At 38.7% G+C, this 20,526-nt stretch overlaps 1 protein-coding gene across 1 annotated transcript in view; it reads left to right on the forward strand.

The window, feature by feature from the left end:
* The window catches only part of glis1a (GLIS family zinc finger 1a), a 67,791-nt gene extending 47,872 nt beyond the window's left edge, over window positions 1-19,919 (forward strand). Inside the window, exons 4-9 of the mRNA XM_086271123.1 lie at window positions 2,942-3,055; window positions 6,069-6,195; window positions 9,355-9,508; window positions 15,844-15,977; window positions 16,064-16,162; window positions 16,688-19,919. Coding sequence (XP_086127249.1) covers window positions 2,942-3,055; window positions 6,069-6,195; window positions 9,355-9,508; window positions 15,844-15,977; window positions 16,064-16,162; window positions 16,688-16,830 — 771 coding nt within the window. The 3' untranslated portion in view covers window positions 16,831-19,919. The remainder of the gene's footprint in view (window positions 1-2,941; window positions 3,056-6,068; window positions 6,196-9,354; window positions 9,509-15,843; window positions 15,978-16,063; window positions 16,163-16,687) is intronic.
* Window positions 19,920-20,526: the final 607 nt, after the last annotated feature.

Below are 20,526 nucleotides of genomic sequence, written 5' to 3' on the forward strand. Positions count from 1 at the left end.
GTTTCCTCAACTATGGTTGTCTGGATCCAGACCATCACACTACTGCCACTGCTGGTATGATGTTCTTTATATGAAAAGTGTTAGTTTAACATGAGATGTAACAGGAGTCAGACATTCCAAACAATCTACTTTTCACTCATTAGTCCAACAGTGTCGAGACACAAAAGTCTTGAGGATTATCAAGATGTTTCTTCGTTTGTCTCTTTTTTTTAATTGTTGAATCACAAAAACTGACCTTAACTGAGGCAAGTGAGTTCTTTAGAATGTTCTGGGTTCTTCTGTGACCTCCTGGATGAGTCGTCAATTTGCTCTTGCAGTAATTTTGGTGGGTCAGTCATTCCTGGGAATGATCACCACTGTTCCGAGTTTTCTCCGTTTGTATATAATGACTCTCACTGCGGTTCGCTGGAGTCCCAAAGCCTTAGAAATGACTTCATACATCTGTCTTCATTTCCAGACAGACAGATGTCAATGACAGAGGAGTTTCTCATGTTTCTTTAGATTGTAGCATTATTTGTTGTTATTGAGATCTTTTAGCCTACTTCCCTTTATTAGATGGGTCCTATTTTTTTTAAATTAATTCATCAATTTAAGGGGGAAATTACTTTTTCTCACAGGGCAAGTTAAGTTTGGATAGTTCTCTCCCTTAATAAATGAAATTATCATTTAAAAGCTGAGTTAAATTTTTATATTTTACAAAGATAAGTGTGACAAATATGCTGAAAGCTGCCATATTAGAAAGAAAAAAGAAATGATATTTCTTTGCAGTGTTTCCATATTAGATCTTCAGGCAAATGACTAATTACAGAGAAAGAAGTCATTTTGAAAAGCAGGGGTTTTCAAATGTTGTCTGGGATGCTCCACGCTAAGAAGCAGATAAAAAGTCATGCCCAAAACCACCTCACTGTTGCCCATGGTGATTTGTTTTTCCTACCTCACTAAGCTCAGCTTTACTCTGCATTTCCTCCAGAGGAGATTGGAGAAACAATATTGCCTTGTCTGGTTCTTTTAAGATCAGAATTTAAACATAAAAACAACACGAAAGCATAGATCCACCCTGCTACGTGTCAACAGTCTTGGCAATTTCTTTATCTTTTTTTCCTTTTTTTGGCACCCTTGGTGTAGTTTAAACACCACACTACACTACCTGAGTATTGTTGCTGACTATGTCTATCCCTTTAATACCACAGTGTACCTATCTTCTGTTGGCTTCTTCATAAAGCTCAGATCAGAGCTTTTTACAGATTCACTGTATTCAAATGCCCCCAACTGAGAACTTCTTGGATATGTTGGAATGCCAGATTCTCATCATGGATGTGCAGCAGGTCCTAAACCCTTTTTAGTCCAGGCTGACCTGTGTGGTAGCCTCACAATGTTCAGCTTCATGCACCTCTAAAACCCTTGCCCTGGTGAAGTTAACTATTTATTTACAACATCAACAATGTGTTGTTTTAGCTCTGACTTGTGCAACACCTCCTGGTTTATAATACAACACAAAATGATCAGTTTTAGTCAGATTTCGCTACTAATGTAACAGCAGCAAGTTTATCTGATTTCAATTAACAAATCACTCTTCGTCATAGTCTCTTTCATCTAGCACACAGCTGTGATCTCTGCTGTAATCTCAAGCTTTTTTCGTAATCCCACGTACAAAGATGAGAAACTGGGCAGTGTTAACTACATCACAGCTCTCGTCACATTTTCTGCTAAAATGTCCTGAAAAATACGATCATCAAACCTGACGCTCATTATTTTTTTGACTTGTAGTGCTCACATCCCAGCACATAAACCCAAAAGGCTCAAATAAACACTGTACATGTGTTTTCATGAATGTATAATTGAATCCACTTGTTAAATACTTGGCAATGAAAAAGAGCGAATAAAAAAGAGATCTGAGATTCATGGCAATGAGCTCATTTATTCACTAAATTGTGAAATACAGTCATCTTACTCAACTTTCTACTTCGAAGTAAAATGATGAAAACCTGTCTGCATATAAGAAATGAGCTATTTGTACAGTAAAAAACATTTCAACACACATTCCACGATGTTACTCATTTTACTTATTTCAGGAGGACTCAGTTAACTGTAGTATTTTATATCATTACACCAGAAAATACTTTGTCTTCCAGCTGCTTTAGCCTGCTATGAAATGTTTATTCCTTCAGGAAATAATGTGCAGAAATAAATACTTTTATATGAATACAAAGACTGCAGGTAGCTCATACAGTTTACTTTATGAATGAAATGATTTATGGCTAAACTCTCTTCTCTCTTCCCCTCTTTTAAGCCTGCAGATGAAAGGTAAATATCCTCCCTTTCAGCTGAGGAGCACTTTATGTAAAATGTTGACAGAACTACATCTTCTTTCTTCCTCTGTTAGTCCAGTTGTCACAAGAAGTAGCCACATTTACGATCTTTATCCTAAATGTTTATGCCTTCAGTGTGGATGTGAGTCATCTGAACTTGTGCCATTATTTGTACACACATTTTATGTTTGACATCGTTGTATCTGATGAGACTATAAAATCATCATCATGTTGTGAATATTATTCAGTTCTGGTGTAGAAAATTCGTAACCTTCTCAATACATAATGTAGGATATATAAGAGATGGTGTAGTCTGCACCTTACAGTAAATCTAATAATAACTCTCAAGCTCCGGGTTTAATTTGGCGTGTTGTGCTATTTTTGTTGTGTTTTCTGTACAAAAAAAGGTTTGTTCTCCTTAGCTCAGTACTGAAATCAACATTGCTAAATTTTTGCAATTCGCTAGAAGAAGAGTTGCAGGAGAAAGTGTTCCCCAAAACACCAAAAAATAATTTGTGCTCTTTTTAATAGCAGCACACCTGTTTTCTTTTTATAACAGAAAGTTAAACCAAGGTGCTTCTAAATGTTCAGTCAAACTTCTCTCACCTCTCCTTCTTGTGGTTCATTCACAGAAACCATACGCCTGTCAGATACCGGGATGCACCAAGCGCTACACTGACCCCAGCTCATTACGAAAGCACGTCAAAGCTCATTCAGCCAAAGGCCTTCAGGAAAAGGAGGTCAAGGTAATGAACATTAAAACCTTTCTATGTTTTTAAAACTTGACTGTGTGTCGTTCAGAAGCAAAGGGAGGATTCAGAAAGTGTGGTTAGAAATAAAAAATTATGGCCAAAGCATTTTTAAAAGCAACCTGGGGACGTTTTTTTAAATTTGAGCTGCATTTTTTTTGCCCTTAATGGATGGTTTGGGTGGATAGTGGAAAAGACATTCAATAAAGGTCCGTCTAGCCAGGAGTAAAACATGCAGTGTGCACCCTAACCACTCACCTATCAGGTTGTCCAATAGTGGGGTCATATTTAAGCTTTTATTGGATGGGATCAAAAGTACATAATTTAAACCAGGATCACATCAGTGCCTTGTATTCCTGAGCCACCTTCACAGGGCTGAAATTTACTGGAATCAATTGATTATTTCTCAACAGCTTAACATCATAAAACATGAAATGTTTTAAGTTATATTACTTGATAGATTTTTTTTTCCTTCCCAATTTATTATACTTGACTGTCTGCAATTATACACAGCACATCTGGAGTTTGTATTTATGATGGATATTTGTCTTCTCTTGTTTGGAATACATGTTAAGTTGTGTTTCTTCTCATAATAATGAAAACAATACAAACTGCTATGAAGGCTCCACTCATTATTTGATGACGTTATTAGGAGCAGCCATGCATGTTTTTGATTTTATTTCAGCACAAAACTTGAAGGTTATTATGACAAATGACAAGGAGGCTCTACAAACTAAAAACAATGTCGGCAACTGTCCCACATTTAGTAAAAAACAAGCATATCAGTACAAACACAACATAGCCGCTATCAACCACATTGATGAAGCGGTGATCATTTGGGTTTCTTTTGCAGCCACAGGACCCGGGTACCTTGCAGCCACTGAGTCAAACATGAACACCTCTGTATACCGATATTTAGATTCAATATAAGGCCATCTGTCCTACATTTATATCTTGCTTATACTGGGTCATGCAACAGGACAATGAGTCCAAAAACAGCAAAAACTCTACAACAGAATGGTTAAAAAGGTGTTGCAATGGACCTCAGGCTGATTGAAATGTTGTGGTGGGACCTTAAGAGAGCTGTACATAAACAAATTCCTGCAAACCTCAATGGACTGAAGCAACGTTGAAAAGACGAGTGGGCCAAATTTCCTCCACATATTAATAAAGTCATACAGAAAACAATTATTTCAGGTTATTGCTGCTAGATCATAGGGTGAACTTAGATTTCGAAACCTTATTATTCACATGACTGCATGTTTGTATTTAACCTCATTTTAAGCTGGTGACAAGACCCTTGAGGTTTAAAATGTCTTTCGCAACAGAGTCCTGGCCAACATAGACAGCTGCTTAATCAGCAGTGGTTACGGAACAATACTCACCATTATAAGCATACACATTTACATAAAATAAAGAATGAAAGACATATTAATCAAAAGCCAAACTGAAGCATTTATGGTCAAGCCTAACATCTGGAGGCAGATGTCCTGCCTGCAGGTGCCAAATCATTTAAATGAACTTGAATTCATTTAAAATTGATCCAATTTGGAAGAAATGAGTGACCGTAAAAGCATGCAATTTCTGAACAAGGATTTTCTTTCTGTAAAAGTGACACACAAATAAAAGCTTTGCTTTCCTAAAAATATCAGTGAGTGTGCCATTCCCCAAATCTGGCATTTCAGTTAAAAATAGACAGCTTTTTTCAATAATTATTAAAACATAAAAATTGCCCCCCAAAAAAGGTTATGTTTTAAATTCCATAAAGACACACACAGTCATTCATGAGACCCTGAATAGAAAATCTGTAGCTAAAAATGAACAAGCTCAGGAAGAGAAAGTAAAACAGGGTTTTTTCTGGTGCTACATCTTGATTTTATTTCCTGATTGTTACCTCATGTTTAAAAGCAAATGAGATGCATGTTTGTTCCCGTTTAACCTTAAAGTTCAAAACAATGTTGTTCTTCCAGAATTTTTTTTCTTAAATATAGATAGTAGAGAACTGCTTCTTTATATAACTTTCAAAGAGAAAGGGGGCTTCTCGGGGGTTGCAGGTCTTATTTCTGGAGAACTACAGCAGCAGCAGGAGAGAGTGGGTATGTTTATGATTCAGTAGGATGAAATACAACAAAACAAAGTATTACACACACTCCCTGGAAGTCTGAATAGGGAGCCTATTGTTCTGCTTTATCTGGGCCTTGTTTGTTTTCTATGGCCTGTGAGTGACACTGGGGCTTTGTGTGTGTATTCGCATGCCTTGTTTGGTTTAAACAGAACCACGTGTGTTGGTAAGTTGTGACACAGTCGACACGCCCTGTGCTGCAGTAAACCCTGTGGGGCTAATTGGAACTTTGAAATATTAAAGATGAGCTTGTTAAGCTCCTCACGGGCATACATTTATTCGAGCTGATGTGTCACAGCGATTGAAGTTTCTGGCTTCGTGAACGCTACTTTGGGTGAGCATTTCTTGCTGATTATTCACGCCGCTTTTGTGGTTCCTGGGTGTCTGCCGCGAGCTTCTTCTGAATCCCGAAGCTGTCAATAAATTGTTTTGGAAAGTTCCGGGGGGATGTTCTGTTTAGCGCTGGAAAATAAAGCCAATTGTTTAGCCTTAACTTTGCTAGAACGTTTTTGGAATACGATTGCCTAATAAGATTTCTGGATTTTGTACCTCAAGAAGCTGGATCGCAAGATGAAACAAGAACCAGGCATCTGGTGCAAACTCATTTCTTTGATAATTGAACAGTAGAAAACCTCCTGCAGCTCGCTCACTGTGTTTTCAGTTGCTTTACTGAATGAAATCAAAAGAGAAGTCATTTAGTTTAAACTTGCATGGGAGCTGCGTTGCCCAACAGCATATAGTTGGAAGACAACTAAGCTGCAGCTTTAACGTAATTATTCTCATCCCTGCATGCTGGCAAACACCCACACTTGGTCACCAGCATGATAACACAGTGCTGTTATATGACATGTATCTATATGGCTGTAATGCGTTTTGTGTTGTTGTCAGGTTCAGGTGCACACGATGCTGGAATCTGACATCTTAAGTGACTGCCTGGCACGCCAGCATCTCCACAGCTCTGCCTCGTCGCACCAAAAAAACAGCTCACCTTTACCGGCTTTAGATGACTTCACAGGTATGTGCAGATGAAACGGTAGCAGAAGTCTGTGCTTAGCCTCCAGCGCCTCTCTGGAAATGAGCAAAACCCAAAAGAAAAGAGTAATTGCCCAAAACACCTGGGCTGTTAAGCTGTCTCTTTCATTTTCTCCCATGGCCTCATTTGCTCCTTTTCCTTTCCCTCCTCTCTCATTCCTTCGATGATAGCTCATCATGCCAGTGTTTACCTTGTCCAATTACTGGGCACCATGACTGTGGGCAAGTTGGCCTTCACCCCACTTGTCCTTCAGCTTCTCCAAACGGGTTTTCCAGCCAAGCTCTTTTTCTTTCCATTTCAATGGCTGAACCAGAATCAAGAAGCTGTCAGGTACACTGAGGCTCAGTTGGCCAAAGACAGTGGAGAGCGTCCAGGAAAGCTGTCCATGTCTATTACTTCAGACTACTCGCCGTTTTACTCAGAAGACTTTGAGGGAAAAGCCTCAAGCGGCACGCTATGAGCTATGTTTAGTCAGGGTGAAACAAGCATGTCAGTGTTTAATTTTGAAAAAATCCCAGGAGGACTTTTTCTTATCTCAAATGGCCAAATGTTATAGCCTGAAAACTGCTTTCTGTTGTGGTATACTAGGTGGATTTATGGTGACACACACTATCATTGTCAGCTTGGCTTAATATTGAGCTTAATATTGTGATATTGAGCATTCAGCCCCTGTAGGCTTGAAATGTGGCTCTGAAAGGTTTACAGAAAAATGGATTACGCTGACCATGGAAACTCCTCAAAGTCTGCTTGCAACATAGTCTAATCCCCATCTGTCCATATGTGCACACTGTGTGTAATATACTTGTATTTACACCAGAAATTGTTTTTCTATAGCACATTGAGTTGCTCATCAGTGGGGGGAAATGTCACTACTGCACGATAATTTGGAAGAGTTTCATTTAACTATAAATTGAGTATTTTAATATTTTCGACAGTTTTGTTTGCCTACAAGGAGCCAGACTTTCTTGCCATTTTTTAAAGTGGTCTTGAGCAATAATTCTCTAGGCTTTCTAAAGGTCTTTCAAAGCTTTTCTTTGAACATTGGCTGCTTTTTTTTGTTACTCATTTTTAGTCCAATCCTTGTAAAAGGGACCTAATTGAATCAGTGTTGTGTCTACACAGACAACTTTGCAAAGAACCCATTTTAAATTATGTCTGCAGGCACCTTGGTACCAACAATCTGTTGCAAAAACATAATTTCTTCCCAAACTTAACAAACACACCCACCAAATGTTAGGAAATACCTAACACAGGACTTGAGAGGAAAATCTAACCCCTCAGGTGATCCATCTACTGTTCACTGAAGCCTCATCAGAAATGTGAAGAGAGGCTGAGGTATGCCAAATTACTCAGTAACTGGACTGAAGATCACTGGCAACAGCTGTTATTGGGAAATGAATACGAATTAGAGTTTTATTGGCCTTTCAGTATTTATGGAGGAGGTCAGTAGAGCGGTACAAACATCCCTACAGCCATCTGTAAAACATGGAGGAGGCTCTGTCATGGTCTGGGGCTGCTTCTCAGCCAGCGGTGTTGGGGCGCTTGTCAAAATTGAATGATTGCAGAAGAGTACAGTCAGATTTTAATCCACCATGTTATACCATCTGCAAAGCATCTGACTGATATTAGTTCAATTTTTCACCATGAAAATTATTGCGGACAGTAGAAGCATACCTGGATAGAAGAGCCAACAGTGGAGCACTATCAGTCATGGACTGACTTCCTCAGAGCCCAAACATCAGCATTGTTGAAGCAGTGTTGCATTATCTTGACAGAGAAAGGAACAAGAGGCAGCCAACATCCAAAGATCTTTGAATGTCCTTCCAGAAGCCTGGAGAGCCGTTTCTGAAGACTACTTAAAGAAATTGCAAGACAGCTTGAGAGAATTCAGGCTGTGCTGAAAAATAAAGTGCAACACTGAGTAGAGTCAGCCTTTCATTTCTTTATATTTTATTGGTGTTTGTTATAATACAATTCAATACAGCTTGAACCCAGTGAAAATCATCATTACAGGTAGTGATGTGATAGTGATGTAGTAGGAAGATTTAACGGCACAGATGCTCAGCAACTTTTATTTATATATCAATCAATCAATCCATTTATTTATAAGGTCATTTAAAAACAACACAGGTTGACCAAAGTGCTGTACATAGTAAAAAAGTAAAAAAGTAGAAGAAACCCACACAAAGAACAAAGTAAAACACAATTTTAACACAATTAAAAGGTAGAGAGTAAAAATGTGTTTTCAGATGGGTTTTAAAAATGTTGGAAAGATCCTAATTTCAAGAGGCAGACTGTTCCAAAGTTTGGGCGCAGCTATCGCAAAGGCCCAGTCTCCTCAGTTTTTCAGCCTGCTTCTCAGCTGACCTGAGAGTTCTATTTGGAGTATTTTTAGTTAACAAATCAGAGAGGTATGACAGAGCTAATCCATTTAGAGATTTAAAAACAAGCAATAAAATTTTAAAATCAATTCTACAACGTCCTGGAAGCCAGTGTAAACAAGCCAAGACTGGGGAAATATGGTCATGTTTACGAGTGCCTGTCAAGAGTATGAAAATATATGAAAATAACCAGAGTACAGCCAGTTAGCAACTAGTTGAGTTAAGCCTCGACTGACAGGAAAGGTGTTGCAGGCTGACACAGATTTATTGCAACACCCTGGTAATCTTTCTGCATTTCTAAATGCCAGTTATCTTAAAACATTCACCAGTCTGTCTAAAACTAATCAAAGTCGTTCTGTCTGACTGTGATTGTTTGTGCAATTGCTGTGCAATTGAAAGTATTTACCCAGTGTATGAGGAGATTGCACACTCAGCCTCCGGGCAACCAGTTAGTTGCCACAACTACTTGCGGTCGATCTCTGACAGCAAAAGATGTGAGAATGAAAAGCATTGCAACACTTCCTAAACTTTTGGTGTTTGGAAAACTTGGCTACATGTAATTTGGCGTTGAAGTGAAATACGTTGCAGTTGAAGTTTCTAATGATTCTAATGTTAACTCCTACTCTATTGTAACTGTTATATACATCATCCAACCTTTGCTGCAGAGACCTCAGACTAGATGTGGGACCAGATGTGGAGGTGGATGCTCAAAATGTTTGGTGGAGCAGATTTACTGAGGTTATCTGTGGCTCTCTTTCAGGTGTGTACTCAAACAGCAGCAGCACCGCCCACAGTCGGGGGAATTCAGAGTTTCTGCCCCCATCAGCAGACTCGAGGTATCCAGGCCTGGAGGGAAACTTTGATGCTAATAGCCCAATATCTTCATTAACAAGCCCGGGGAGCATGAGAGAGGGGTGAGTGTAAGATCAGAGCAAGTTCAAGTTAAATGCGGTGCATCCCCTGAGCATTTATTTATTTATTCATACAACGAAGCTGGACTGGAAACAGTCCACTTAGTTTTTATAGCAGAGTAATAGATGTTTAGTGACTTGCTTATGGGCAGCAGTGGCAGTAGTTAAATCTGATGGAAGTTTATCTTCCCCAAGGTTGCATCTTGTTGCACCATTGTGAATATTTTCTTTCATATAATAAAAAGCAAAGAAACATCTATCATTTTTAATTTCTACACTGTCAAGGTCAAGGTCAGATTTATTTATATAGCACATTTCCAACAGCCGATGCTGCACAAAGTGCTTAACAATAACAATAAAATTAAAAACTACAGTGTAATACAATAATAACAATAGAAACAATAGAATAGAAGAATTGAAACAATACTAACTAATTCAGATAAATCCAAAATGCTTGGGTCATAATGTGTTAAAAGCCAGAGCGTAAAAGTGTGTCTTTAGTAAAGATTTAAATTGCTCAAGAGTTTGAGCAGATCTAATATTAAAGGGGAGACTATTCCAAAGTCTGGGACCTGCCACAGAGAAGGATCTATCACCACGAGATTTGAGGTTAGTCCGTGGAATGGACAACAATAGTTTTGAACTAGATCTCGTGGGTTTTCCTGGAGCATAGGCAGAGAGGAGCTCTGACAAGTAGGGGGGGGCTCGGGCGTTGAGTGACTTAGTGTCATGTATTTCAACATTGGGCTGCTTTTATTTCTTGGGAAGGAGATTACTTTACTGACATTTAACAATAAAACAAGAGGCAAACGTAAAATAGTCAGTTCATCCAAATCACAAAAATAAAGAAAAGACATATTTTCCTACTTACCCCTCGTGGTGTCTGGCAAGGTTTTCAGTTATCTGCTGCTGGGATTTCTGCTGCCAACTCACCACAGTGGAGCTGAATAAGATCTCATGTGGCAGTTTTTATTCAGAGTTATTTTCTACTATAGATAAAAATAGTGAAAACTAACAGACCTCAATTTTATGCTCCTTTCTGTATCCTTTTCAAGGATTCGCCCCCAAAACCTCTGCTTTTATATGTCCTAAACGTATTGTTTAAACATATCTGGCATGTATTAAAGTGTTTCTAAGCTGCTTAACACTTCTGAGCAGTCCGGCTCTGTTCCATATCAAACACTGAAGCTTCAAAGTGATACTAAAGATTTCACAGTCATTTTGTTTTGCTTTCCCTCATCTCTGATTTCTAGAAAAAGCCAGAGAGATCCGAGCTTGTGCATTCTTGAATAAACCAGAGACATTATCACCAGAGATGGAGTTATGGCTTTGTGGTCGCACTGATTGGGTAGTTGGAGACCACAGAACTTATGTGCACTGTAAGCTGAGACAAATTTTCTCTAGGCAAGTATAAAAGTAGAAGTGAGACTAAAAAGATACAGCTGAAAGCCTCCAGGGCTGCAGTTTCTGGACAATAGGGCCTAAAATTATTGGTCATTGAAGGTTTGCCCATAAAGTAACTTTTATTGGCACTATAGTAAAAACAAAAACAGTCTGTCTAATAAAATAGCATCAATAAAGGCCAGAATAACATTTTTGTGGTTTAATAAATGATATAAAATATTACCATATAATGCACATTGTTTCATATGAAATTCTTCCAATATTTCCAAGGGTTGTTTTCAAGTGGCCTTTCGGTGTTTGGCTTAAATGTTAAGATTGGTTGTTTTCTCTGAGCACTGATTTCAACAGGTTTAAGCTTTAGGGTTCATCATTGACCCTTAGGGTTGAAATGAAAGTAGCAAAAGGTCTACTATGTATAGTTGTGACTTTTCCAGAAAGGCAGGCAGAGGAGATGCTGCCCAATTCATCAGCGAGAAAAGTGGACTAGACAAAAACATATCCTTCCATGATTTTGTGCCACTTGTCTTTTATTCTTTTATTTATGCCGACAGCCTCGTGTGTCTTACTTTAGCGTGTCTTGAAGTTTTCCAGAGGCCTGGTAATGAACTAATCATTTGATTCAGGTTTGTTGACCCAGGGTAATATATCTAAAACCTGCCGGACACCGGCCCTTGAGGCCTGGAGTTCTCCACCCCTGGTTTATGGGATACATATTGACATTTAAGCCAACCTCACTTCTATCCCTTAGTGATATTGTGCAAACTGCAAAAGTAGTCTGCATGTTTAAGTGATGGCGAATCCACTGATTAGAATTGAAGCTGAAGAAGGTTTTTTATTTTTTTATTTTTTGGTCAATGTCATCTTTTTTGAAAGGATTCAGATTTGACCCTGACTGCTAAAGCAAAGTGCATTGTATTGATTAGACACATATCTGAGATTGTTTATGGAAATGCTTAGTGATTTTTAAAATGTAAGAAATATGTATCAATGGAAATTTGTCTCAACGCAGAAGCTTTTTTTTATTGCAAGATCTTTATTTTTTTTTCTTATGATTACAAATGAAAAAAGTCCACTTCTGTTTTTCAGATATTCTTACACGTTACGGTTAGTTGTTCCTCTTTGAAAACTACTCAAGAAGTTATTGTATTTGTAGTGATAAAACTACATCATAAATGTATGTGTGCCAGCCACAGGCCTTGGGTTGAGGAGATTGTATTGTGTCGGTCAACCAATATATATACAAGAAAACACAGAATTTGTAAGTACTATTTGATCTGGATTTCATCACATATTTCACTTCTAAAACCACTTTAAAGTTTACAAAACAAATACAGATTTTAATAAATCAAACATTTGGATGCTTTTGTGCATTTTTAGGAACTTTGCTCACCTCTCTCAGAATCTCTCCGCCTTCCTAAAATGTGCAGCTACAGTAGAGCTTCCATGAAGCTATGCACAATCCGTCCATTGACGTCTCTTTATAGCAGCGGAGGATGTCATTGAATCCCACTGGTGCCCACAGTATATGACAACCTGCCAAAGCTAATACCAGACAAGCACTTGATTTTCCACAAAATGACTTAGACGAGAGACGTTAAACACGTGAAAGTAAATTATCTTTTCTTCATGGTGCAGGCAGCATCATGCTCTGACCTCATAGGGAGGCCAATGTTTACTCTGGCTGTAATGAGCCATTTTGACGTCTTTTAATAATTTACAGAGGCCCGCAGTGAGGCTTGTCCATCAGTTTAGTATTTGTGATGCACAGTGTTTGTATATATTGTGCGGTTGGAAGAGAGAGGTAGCGTGGTGCTGGATTTGCATTTTTTTTGCAGCAGCGTGTCCATCAGATACAGGCACACTAACCAGGATAGCGCTCACACAGAAACACTATTATACACGTTGAAGGAAGGCGATGTAATGAAGTTTATTTTGCAGAAACTCCAAGTGACATTGGACCTAAATAGCCGCTTTAAGTGAAATCCTTCACTTTTTTTACTTGCTGTAGCTCTAAAATGAAATGCTTGTGCTGTAGTTTCCCTAAGCACTTAGTGGTAGCACTTAGATCCCATTAAATCTCCATCTGTATTGCACAGATTTAACGTAATCCCCTGTGATCCATTAAATCCATATCACCGAAATACTTTCAAAATTCTAATTCGAAACATCAGGTTTGTGATCATAAGCTGGCACCAATTAAATGCAGCACAATGCGCAGAAGATCTTAAATTCTGCAAGCTGGATTCCTTTCATTCTGCATAAGCAGTAAGGATGGCAGCTGTAGTTAGTAAGAAAAACGTGAGTCCTGCAGAGGGTCAGTTGGTAAAATATGATCAGACAAAAAGTTTCCTGAGGTTTACTGACAGCCGCGTCCTCAGCCCTGGGCCCTCGGTAAGCTCGTGCATGTGAGCAGTTGGGCACACCGGCCACAAAGTGACAGATCGACCCAGCACAGCTCAGACATCTCAACTATGTTGTTGCAACATTACAAGAATGTAAGCCGTGGCGCAGACGGCGTTGTTTATAGTTAAGGTCAGCGCTGATGGTTCAGGGGCCAGTGAGGGGAAATTCAAAGATGTGTTGAATTCTTTTGCCTTGCAGTCATTGCAGCACATTCATTTCAACAGCCACGCTATATCAAAGGCCACGTTGTTTACATAATACTATACAAAACCTGGATTTTATTACCTCGGGAAGCCACAGCCATCTGTAAGTTATATCAGTTTGGGTTTCAAAAAGTCCTTCTGATTAATTTTGGCTTTTATTGTATTTCTCCAATGAAAGCAGAGACTGTTAACTTAAATGTAATAGCATCTGACATGGGAAATGGGTAATAAAGAGACTTGGGGATGATAAATGAGAGATATGTAAAGAAATCTCCAAACATTTCCTCTTTTTATAGCTGATCAGATGCGAAAATATACGATGTTCAGACCAGCAGCCATCGGTATCTCTGACAAGGCCTGGCTTGTTTATGAAGCCCACTAAAAGTCTTCCAGCAGAAACCAGTGCTGTTTGGCTCTCTGGGGACCAATATGCTGCAGTACATCATCCAGGAAAGCCTTCAGGCCACATGAAATGCTGAGAGTGGGCTCTTTGAAGGTGGAAGGGGGGCACTTGAATACCGTACGGGGTTTTTTTTGTTTTTTTTTTCAGCTGCGTATCTCCTTAGAGAGAAATTCAGCTGCCTTTCTTTCTTCTCGTCGACTTGGCTCCACTGACTCATTCGTTTCCATGTTGAGTCAGAGTGTTTGTGCACAGTCAGCACATTCTTGCAGCAAAGAGATGGATACAGCTCTCTGCAGCACATTACCCTCCTGAGGTGGAAACGCTTTCTTATACAAACTGCACTGTTTGCAGAAGAGAAGTGTTTACATGTTTCTGATGTATACAGCGGTCAGCTGATGTTTATCTGATTTAATTACCTGAAAACCTCGTGCCCTGGGTTCATTGTATCAGAGTCAGTGTTGTTGCTTACATTGATTAAAACCTTCCCTATGAAATAATTTTCACAATTTAGTTTAATACAACTAAGATTGAAGTTCCATCAATCAGAGAGTTACAACATCATTATCGTTTTACCATAATATTTATTGGCTTGGAAAACTTGTGTTGAATTTTATGGTGCTTAACAAACGCTGATATACATCTCAGTGTGACAGAAACTTTCAGCAGTTCAGCAGAAGTGAAGGTCAGGCCAAAAACAGCATTAGTGTAGAAACAGGCCGGGCTGAGTCAGTCACATACAGGATCAATTCTCTGGAAACTTCATTTCCACTTTAAAAAAAATAAATAATAATTTTTGAGTTAAACCATCAAACCTGTCACTTTCAACTTGTACTTAGATTTGGTCTTTAAATGGCTTCAGTAGGACCTGTTGACACGTAGCACTCCATCACTATGATGAATGTGGTCAGTGTTTATTCATTTTAACACTGAAACACACGCAGTAATCAGTACTGGAGTTTAAAGTTAACCGTGTTTGTGGAGAATAGTTTGATGTTACTAACTTTAGAAATCTTAAGTCATCTCTTATTTCTTTATGGTTTACTTCCAAGGAGCTGGACTTTCTTGTAATTATTTAAAGTGCTCTTGAGCAACAGTTCTGCAGTTTCTGGAGGTCTTTAAAAAAATTTTCAAAGAACTATTAACTGAAAACTTATCTCAATGTGGTGTGGAGTGTGTCCTTAACCTCCTAAGACCCGAACTCTTTCATGGCATTTTTTTTTTTAATTTTCTTTGCTATTTGGGCTGATTGGAACCTGATGAATATAAAAACAAAGAATTACCAGATTTATTTATTTTTTTACCTGATTTTTGTTTCTTTGAAAAATTAGATCCACTTATGAGGACATTCGTCTTAAATTTCAGTAGAACGGTGGCAGTATAATGTCCTCGTAAGTGGATATCAGGCCCTTGCAGAGTAAAATTTAGTATTGTGGTCTAGACAACCCATAATGTGATGTCCACATATGTGGACGCCAGGTCCTAGAAGGTTAAGCAAACTGGTCCAGTTTTGCCTAAAAAACAAAAGGAAAAGTGATGGGCCTAAAAATGATCTACGGCAGTTTCTGAAAGTCATGTCCTTAAGAAATATTTAAAAAATCTACCAAAGACCTGACGCACGACCTGAAAAAGGCATCTGGCCCATCAGTTGATCCATCTACTGTTATCTTTCTACTTGAGAATAATCAGGAATGATTTCACTGGTTGGATGTCTGTGAAGAAGCCATTTATAAGGAAGGTGAGCAAGCAGAAAAGGTGGTCATCTGTGGCAGCAGGGCTTAATCCAAAATTGGCCTGGTGGTTGGTTGTCTGGTTGTTGGGGTTTTCTCCACATTACTGTAGAGTTTTTACCTTACAGTATAAAGCGCTTTGAGGCAACTGTTTTTGTGATTTGATGCTAGATAAATGTTTATGTTGTGCGTTTCCAGGAACAGACCAGCTTCCTTGTTTGTGTCCGCTGACGTGATCCCAGCGAGTCCCTGCTCAGACAGAGTAGATGTCCGGCTGCAGGGCTTCCAGAAAACCTACAACCACCAACAGCAAGTGTTCTCGCAGCAACACGGTACAGACAACATCAAGTCAAGTAATGTGAGCGAGGCGTGTGTTCAATGCCATGCTTCATCTTCGTCTACTCTGTGATTCTCCTAGGCTGCCTGTATGGAGAGGGAAAGATGGCTCAGGCACCCAGCGATGGAGGTTTTGAGCCTGCAAGTTACTTCACCAACCAGCCCGCCTCCCACTCTACAGGTGAGACGTCAACTACACAAATGTAGCTTGTTGCTAACTATATCTGTGGTAACCTGTAGTTTTATTTCAGAGCTGAAATAAGCTTTCTAATGCAATTTTAAAAAGATCTATATAGCTGATAATTATCTGACTAAAGAGTAAAACTTTACTGAGGCTAATAGCTTTTTATCCGCTTGTTGTCCATTTGGTCAATTGAAGGTTTTTAGAGACTTTTTACTAAAAGCAGCTACTGAAAGTGACACTATAAGAACAGTGGGAGCAAACTGAGACTAAACATTTACTGAGCAGACAGATAAACAGTGAGCTGTAGTAGGTTTTAATATTGCCTCATGGTTTCCATGCTGTTATTTGATGCCATTTATTATAAAACATTGATTATAATTGCTCAAACAATTATGAAGGCAACTATCTGTTTGCATTTTTTTTTTAAAACCTCCAACTAAACTCTTTCCCATATGTAATAATAAAACCTTTCACATTTAAATAACTCATTTGCTGTGTTGTTTTTTTTTTCCCTTCTGTCAGGGTTTGACTTGCTGCAGGACCTGCAGGGTCAGGCGGGGGGCGGTTACTCCTTGCCTCCCTGCCCAGACGACAGCTTCCTCTTCCAGGCAGGTGGTGTCGACCGCTGCCTCAGTCAGATTTACTCCGTCTATCTGGACTCGTGATGGACACCCAGAAATATTCTATGCAGCATGAATGCGACAGCTGACAATCACTCACTTGTGTATATATATATCTAAGGAGCATTTTATCAGCATTGTTCCTTTTTTGGCAAGAGAAAAAAGCCAGTGGGAGTTTAAATGGTACAAAAATAACTAGAGGCTGAAAAACTCTTGTTAAGCTGTGGATCTGTGGACAAACAAACAAATGGCCAAAAGGGAAAATCACAGAGAGACAGTACTGTGCAAGAGTCTTGACCCACCCAACATTTCTTTATATTTCACTAGCAAAATGGGAAATAGGCAATGCCATTTGTTGAAATGTTCAAAGATATAAGGCAGAAACAGTGTTTGCAGATTTCTAAAAAGCTTGAAAGTCAATATCTGGTATGATGCTTTCATTTAATTTCTTTAAGTAGTCTTTAGGAAATGTCCTCCAGACTTCCTGAAGAACATTTAAAGCTTTTCTTTGGATGTTTGCTGCATTGAGCTCTGTGCTCTGTCTACATGATCCCACACTGTTTCAGTAATGTTGAAACAGGGAGCCCAGTTCATGACCGATACTGTTCCGTTGTGTGTTTTTCTATTCAGGTAAGCTTTTACTGCATCTTCAGTGTGTTTGGGAGCGTTGCCACTAAGATGATTATCAGACGGTACTGAATGGTGGACCGAAATCTGACAGTATCAGATCTGACAGGATCCCCAAGGGCATGTCTGTCAGATGATAATACTATTACTAGAATAGCGTTATAAGCCTGCCACTTCTTCGTTTGTCCCTTGCTTGTTCAGTTCCCTAAAATTCTTTAAAGATGCTGCTCAGAGGTCAGTGTAAAGTGGCTTAATAAACAAAAACATTCCTGTGAAAATGCTCAGGTACAAGCTCTAACCAGTGTCCAAAGAAAAATGTTGAAAGACTTTCAGAAAGCCTGGAGGGCTATTGCTCAAGAGCACTTTAAAGATTACAAGAGTGTTTGGCTGCTTGGAAGTAAAGTATAATGAAATTAGGAGTTGGTCAAGATTTCTGCACAGTATTCTCAGTAGCAAAGTAGCAATGACTTTTTTTTTTTTCTAAATTCAAAAATGACCACAACATTTGTGTTTTCTGGATAGAAGGAGCTGCAGACTTCATTTTATTTGTCTTTGTCTCCAATGTTGATCTTAGCTAGTGAGGACACTTCTGCCTCTGCAGTGGCTTGGTTTGTAGGAGATAATCAAAGAAGTAATCCATAATGCAATGCTTCCCAACCTCGTGTGGGTACACAAAGTGGAATGTAGAAGATGATTACAAAGACATCAGTAAAACGAAACATCCACATTCACAAAATGTTCTAATTTCATATTTTCTTGTTGTTTGTGTGTAAATATGTTTTTTAAATGTTTGCAGTCCTCACAGTGATTTAGATAAAACAGTGGAGGTTCAAGAATAACTCAAAGACATAAAGTTGTAAATAAAACGCTCAGATTCAGCTTTTTAATTCAACACATTCAGCAGTTTAAACATTTCAAAGCTTAGTCCAGCGTTTGGGAGAGATTCTTGCTGTGTGTTTATCCGGGTTACATAAGAAGACCGATATCTCTTTCTTGTTGTTGTATTAACTATGAAGCTACAGCTACCAGCTGGTTAGCTGAGTGCGGGATAAAGACTGGAAACAGCTAGCATGGGTCTAACAAAAGCAATAAAATGGACCTAAAAAACATCCACAGAAGATGCTTTCAGCTGCTCCCTTCTTTCCAAGGGGAGGCGTAGCAAATGGTTCCAACCATTTCCTCCTGATAATCAGTCTATTCATTTATGTTTCCAATGATATCTCATGTGTTTGTGTGGCCTCTGATCCAAAGAGACAGGAAATCACAATAAAGTTAAACTGAAAGATACTTTTTTCCTGTAGTTCTCAGGAGGATATACACTCGGCTTTGCTGATGCAGTGTCCCTCCCACATTCATCCAGGCTTGGTTCTGGCACTGAGGGAGTACACTGGCTTGAGTCACTAGAGGCTGGGTTTGTGTCTCCTCCCAGTCTTCATTTTTTTTTTTTTTTTTGTATGTATGTAAAACAAATGAGTCGACCACAAAAATGCTCAGTTGAATGTCTGAATAGAAATCTATAAACTGGAGTCTTAACATTTAGATGTGCTGTGAAGGGTTTTCACTTATTCAAAGCAAATTCATGTATGGAACCTCTGACATTTATAGTTTTATAAACATAGCCCACATCCTGTACAGCTGCAGTTTATGATGTCCTTGCCTGTAGCTACAGGTAGCACCTCAGTCAGTTACACAGAGGCCTATCAACAAATGTTGGTATTAAAGATATCTCAGACAATCAAACTACCTGCTGTGGTGACTCCTTATGAATAAAAGAGCAGCTGAAAGTAGCTTTTTAATAGAGCAGTGGAAGTTGTTTCATTTTATCCCGTTCATATGTGTGTGAAGTCAAAAGGATGAATTTTAGCATGCTTTATGGTGTGCACAACAATATTCTGTCTCAAGTAGGAAGCTTGGAAAACATTTTAAAGCTGTATGAAGCTATTTCCAGTCCTCGTGTGAAGCTAACCTAACCCAGCTGCAGCCTTACACTAAACAGTCATCATATGTAGCTCGCAACAAGAAAGACATCATCTGAAGATAATAATTTACTCCTTTAAGGTCATAGTGTGTGTTTGTGAGTAACCAGATTATCTTGTATCTGCAGTGTCAATGAGCAAACTCACTCTGCTTGTGACTAGAGGGGAAACTGCAGCAGATACCCAAAAGAGGGCTGCTGTATAGAAATGTTCCAGAAATGTCACAAAGGGGAGTTGATGTTGATGAAACAAACAAAACTATGCAATAAACTGCACTAAAATAAAGTTATTCTCAAAAACAGGACAGCAGTATAATCGTGTGACTCGTTTCTTCAGCGCGCTGCCTTTTATGTGTTTATTGTACAGTTTCAATCAGTGTTATTTTCAGTGTTTACAGTATCTTCTCTGCACTCTTTTCTGTCTCGGCTTAGAGACTTTGAGAAAATGACCAACCAGAAAATGTTTACACTGATTTTGTAGTAATTTTGTAGAGTTTTCTTACTGAACTGTATAAAAATGCATCTGTCTTTTATACCAAAATAAAAAGAATCTGTTTGTATTTGCTTGTTTTTGTTTTGTTTTTAAGTACTGAATCAGTACTGCATTTTAGTGTGAAATGTGACAAACAATGATTATAATTCTTAATTTTGTTATTTTGGGTTTTCCATGTTTAGAAGTGGACGATCTTGGTTGGGTAATGCTGCCATCTACTGGACCAGCTGGATCAAGTTCATTCCCACTCTAAATTGTAAGACTTTTGAAAGGTTACTAGCTACATTTCCTAGAGCAATAGTTATAAGAAAATGGTTTTAGAACATGAAATGATTGGATTATGCTGCATTAGAAACAAAAAACACAAGTACACATACTTCAGATTATTTTCAATCAAATTATTTATTTCTACATCCCTCCAGTTCATCTCAGTCATCTCAAGGTGCTTAATATTGTATTAGCATTCCTGCATGACCAACTACTTGGTGATGGTGCATTGAAGAGAACTCCCTGAACCAGCTTAAAGAGGGGCAATCATGCCATGACCGAATGGAGGAGGATCAACAAATAAGACAAAACACAAAACTACAGGCAAGAGCAGAGAAAAGTTACAGTAGTGCCATATAAACGCACTAGGAGTGAAAAG

This window comes from Aulonocara sp. 'chitande type north' Nkhata Bay, linkage group LG18, assembly GCF_057382095.1.
Source record: "Aulonocara sp. 'chitande type north' Nkhata Bay isolate Kocher_YH1m ecotype deep benthic linkage group LG18, A_spYH_male_GT1.1, whole genome shotgun sequence".
Lineage (NCBI taxonomy): Eukaryota > Metazoa > Chordata > Actinopteri > Cichliformes > Cichlidae > Aulonocara > Aulonocara sp. 'chitande type north' Nkhata Bay.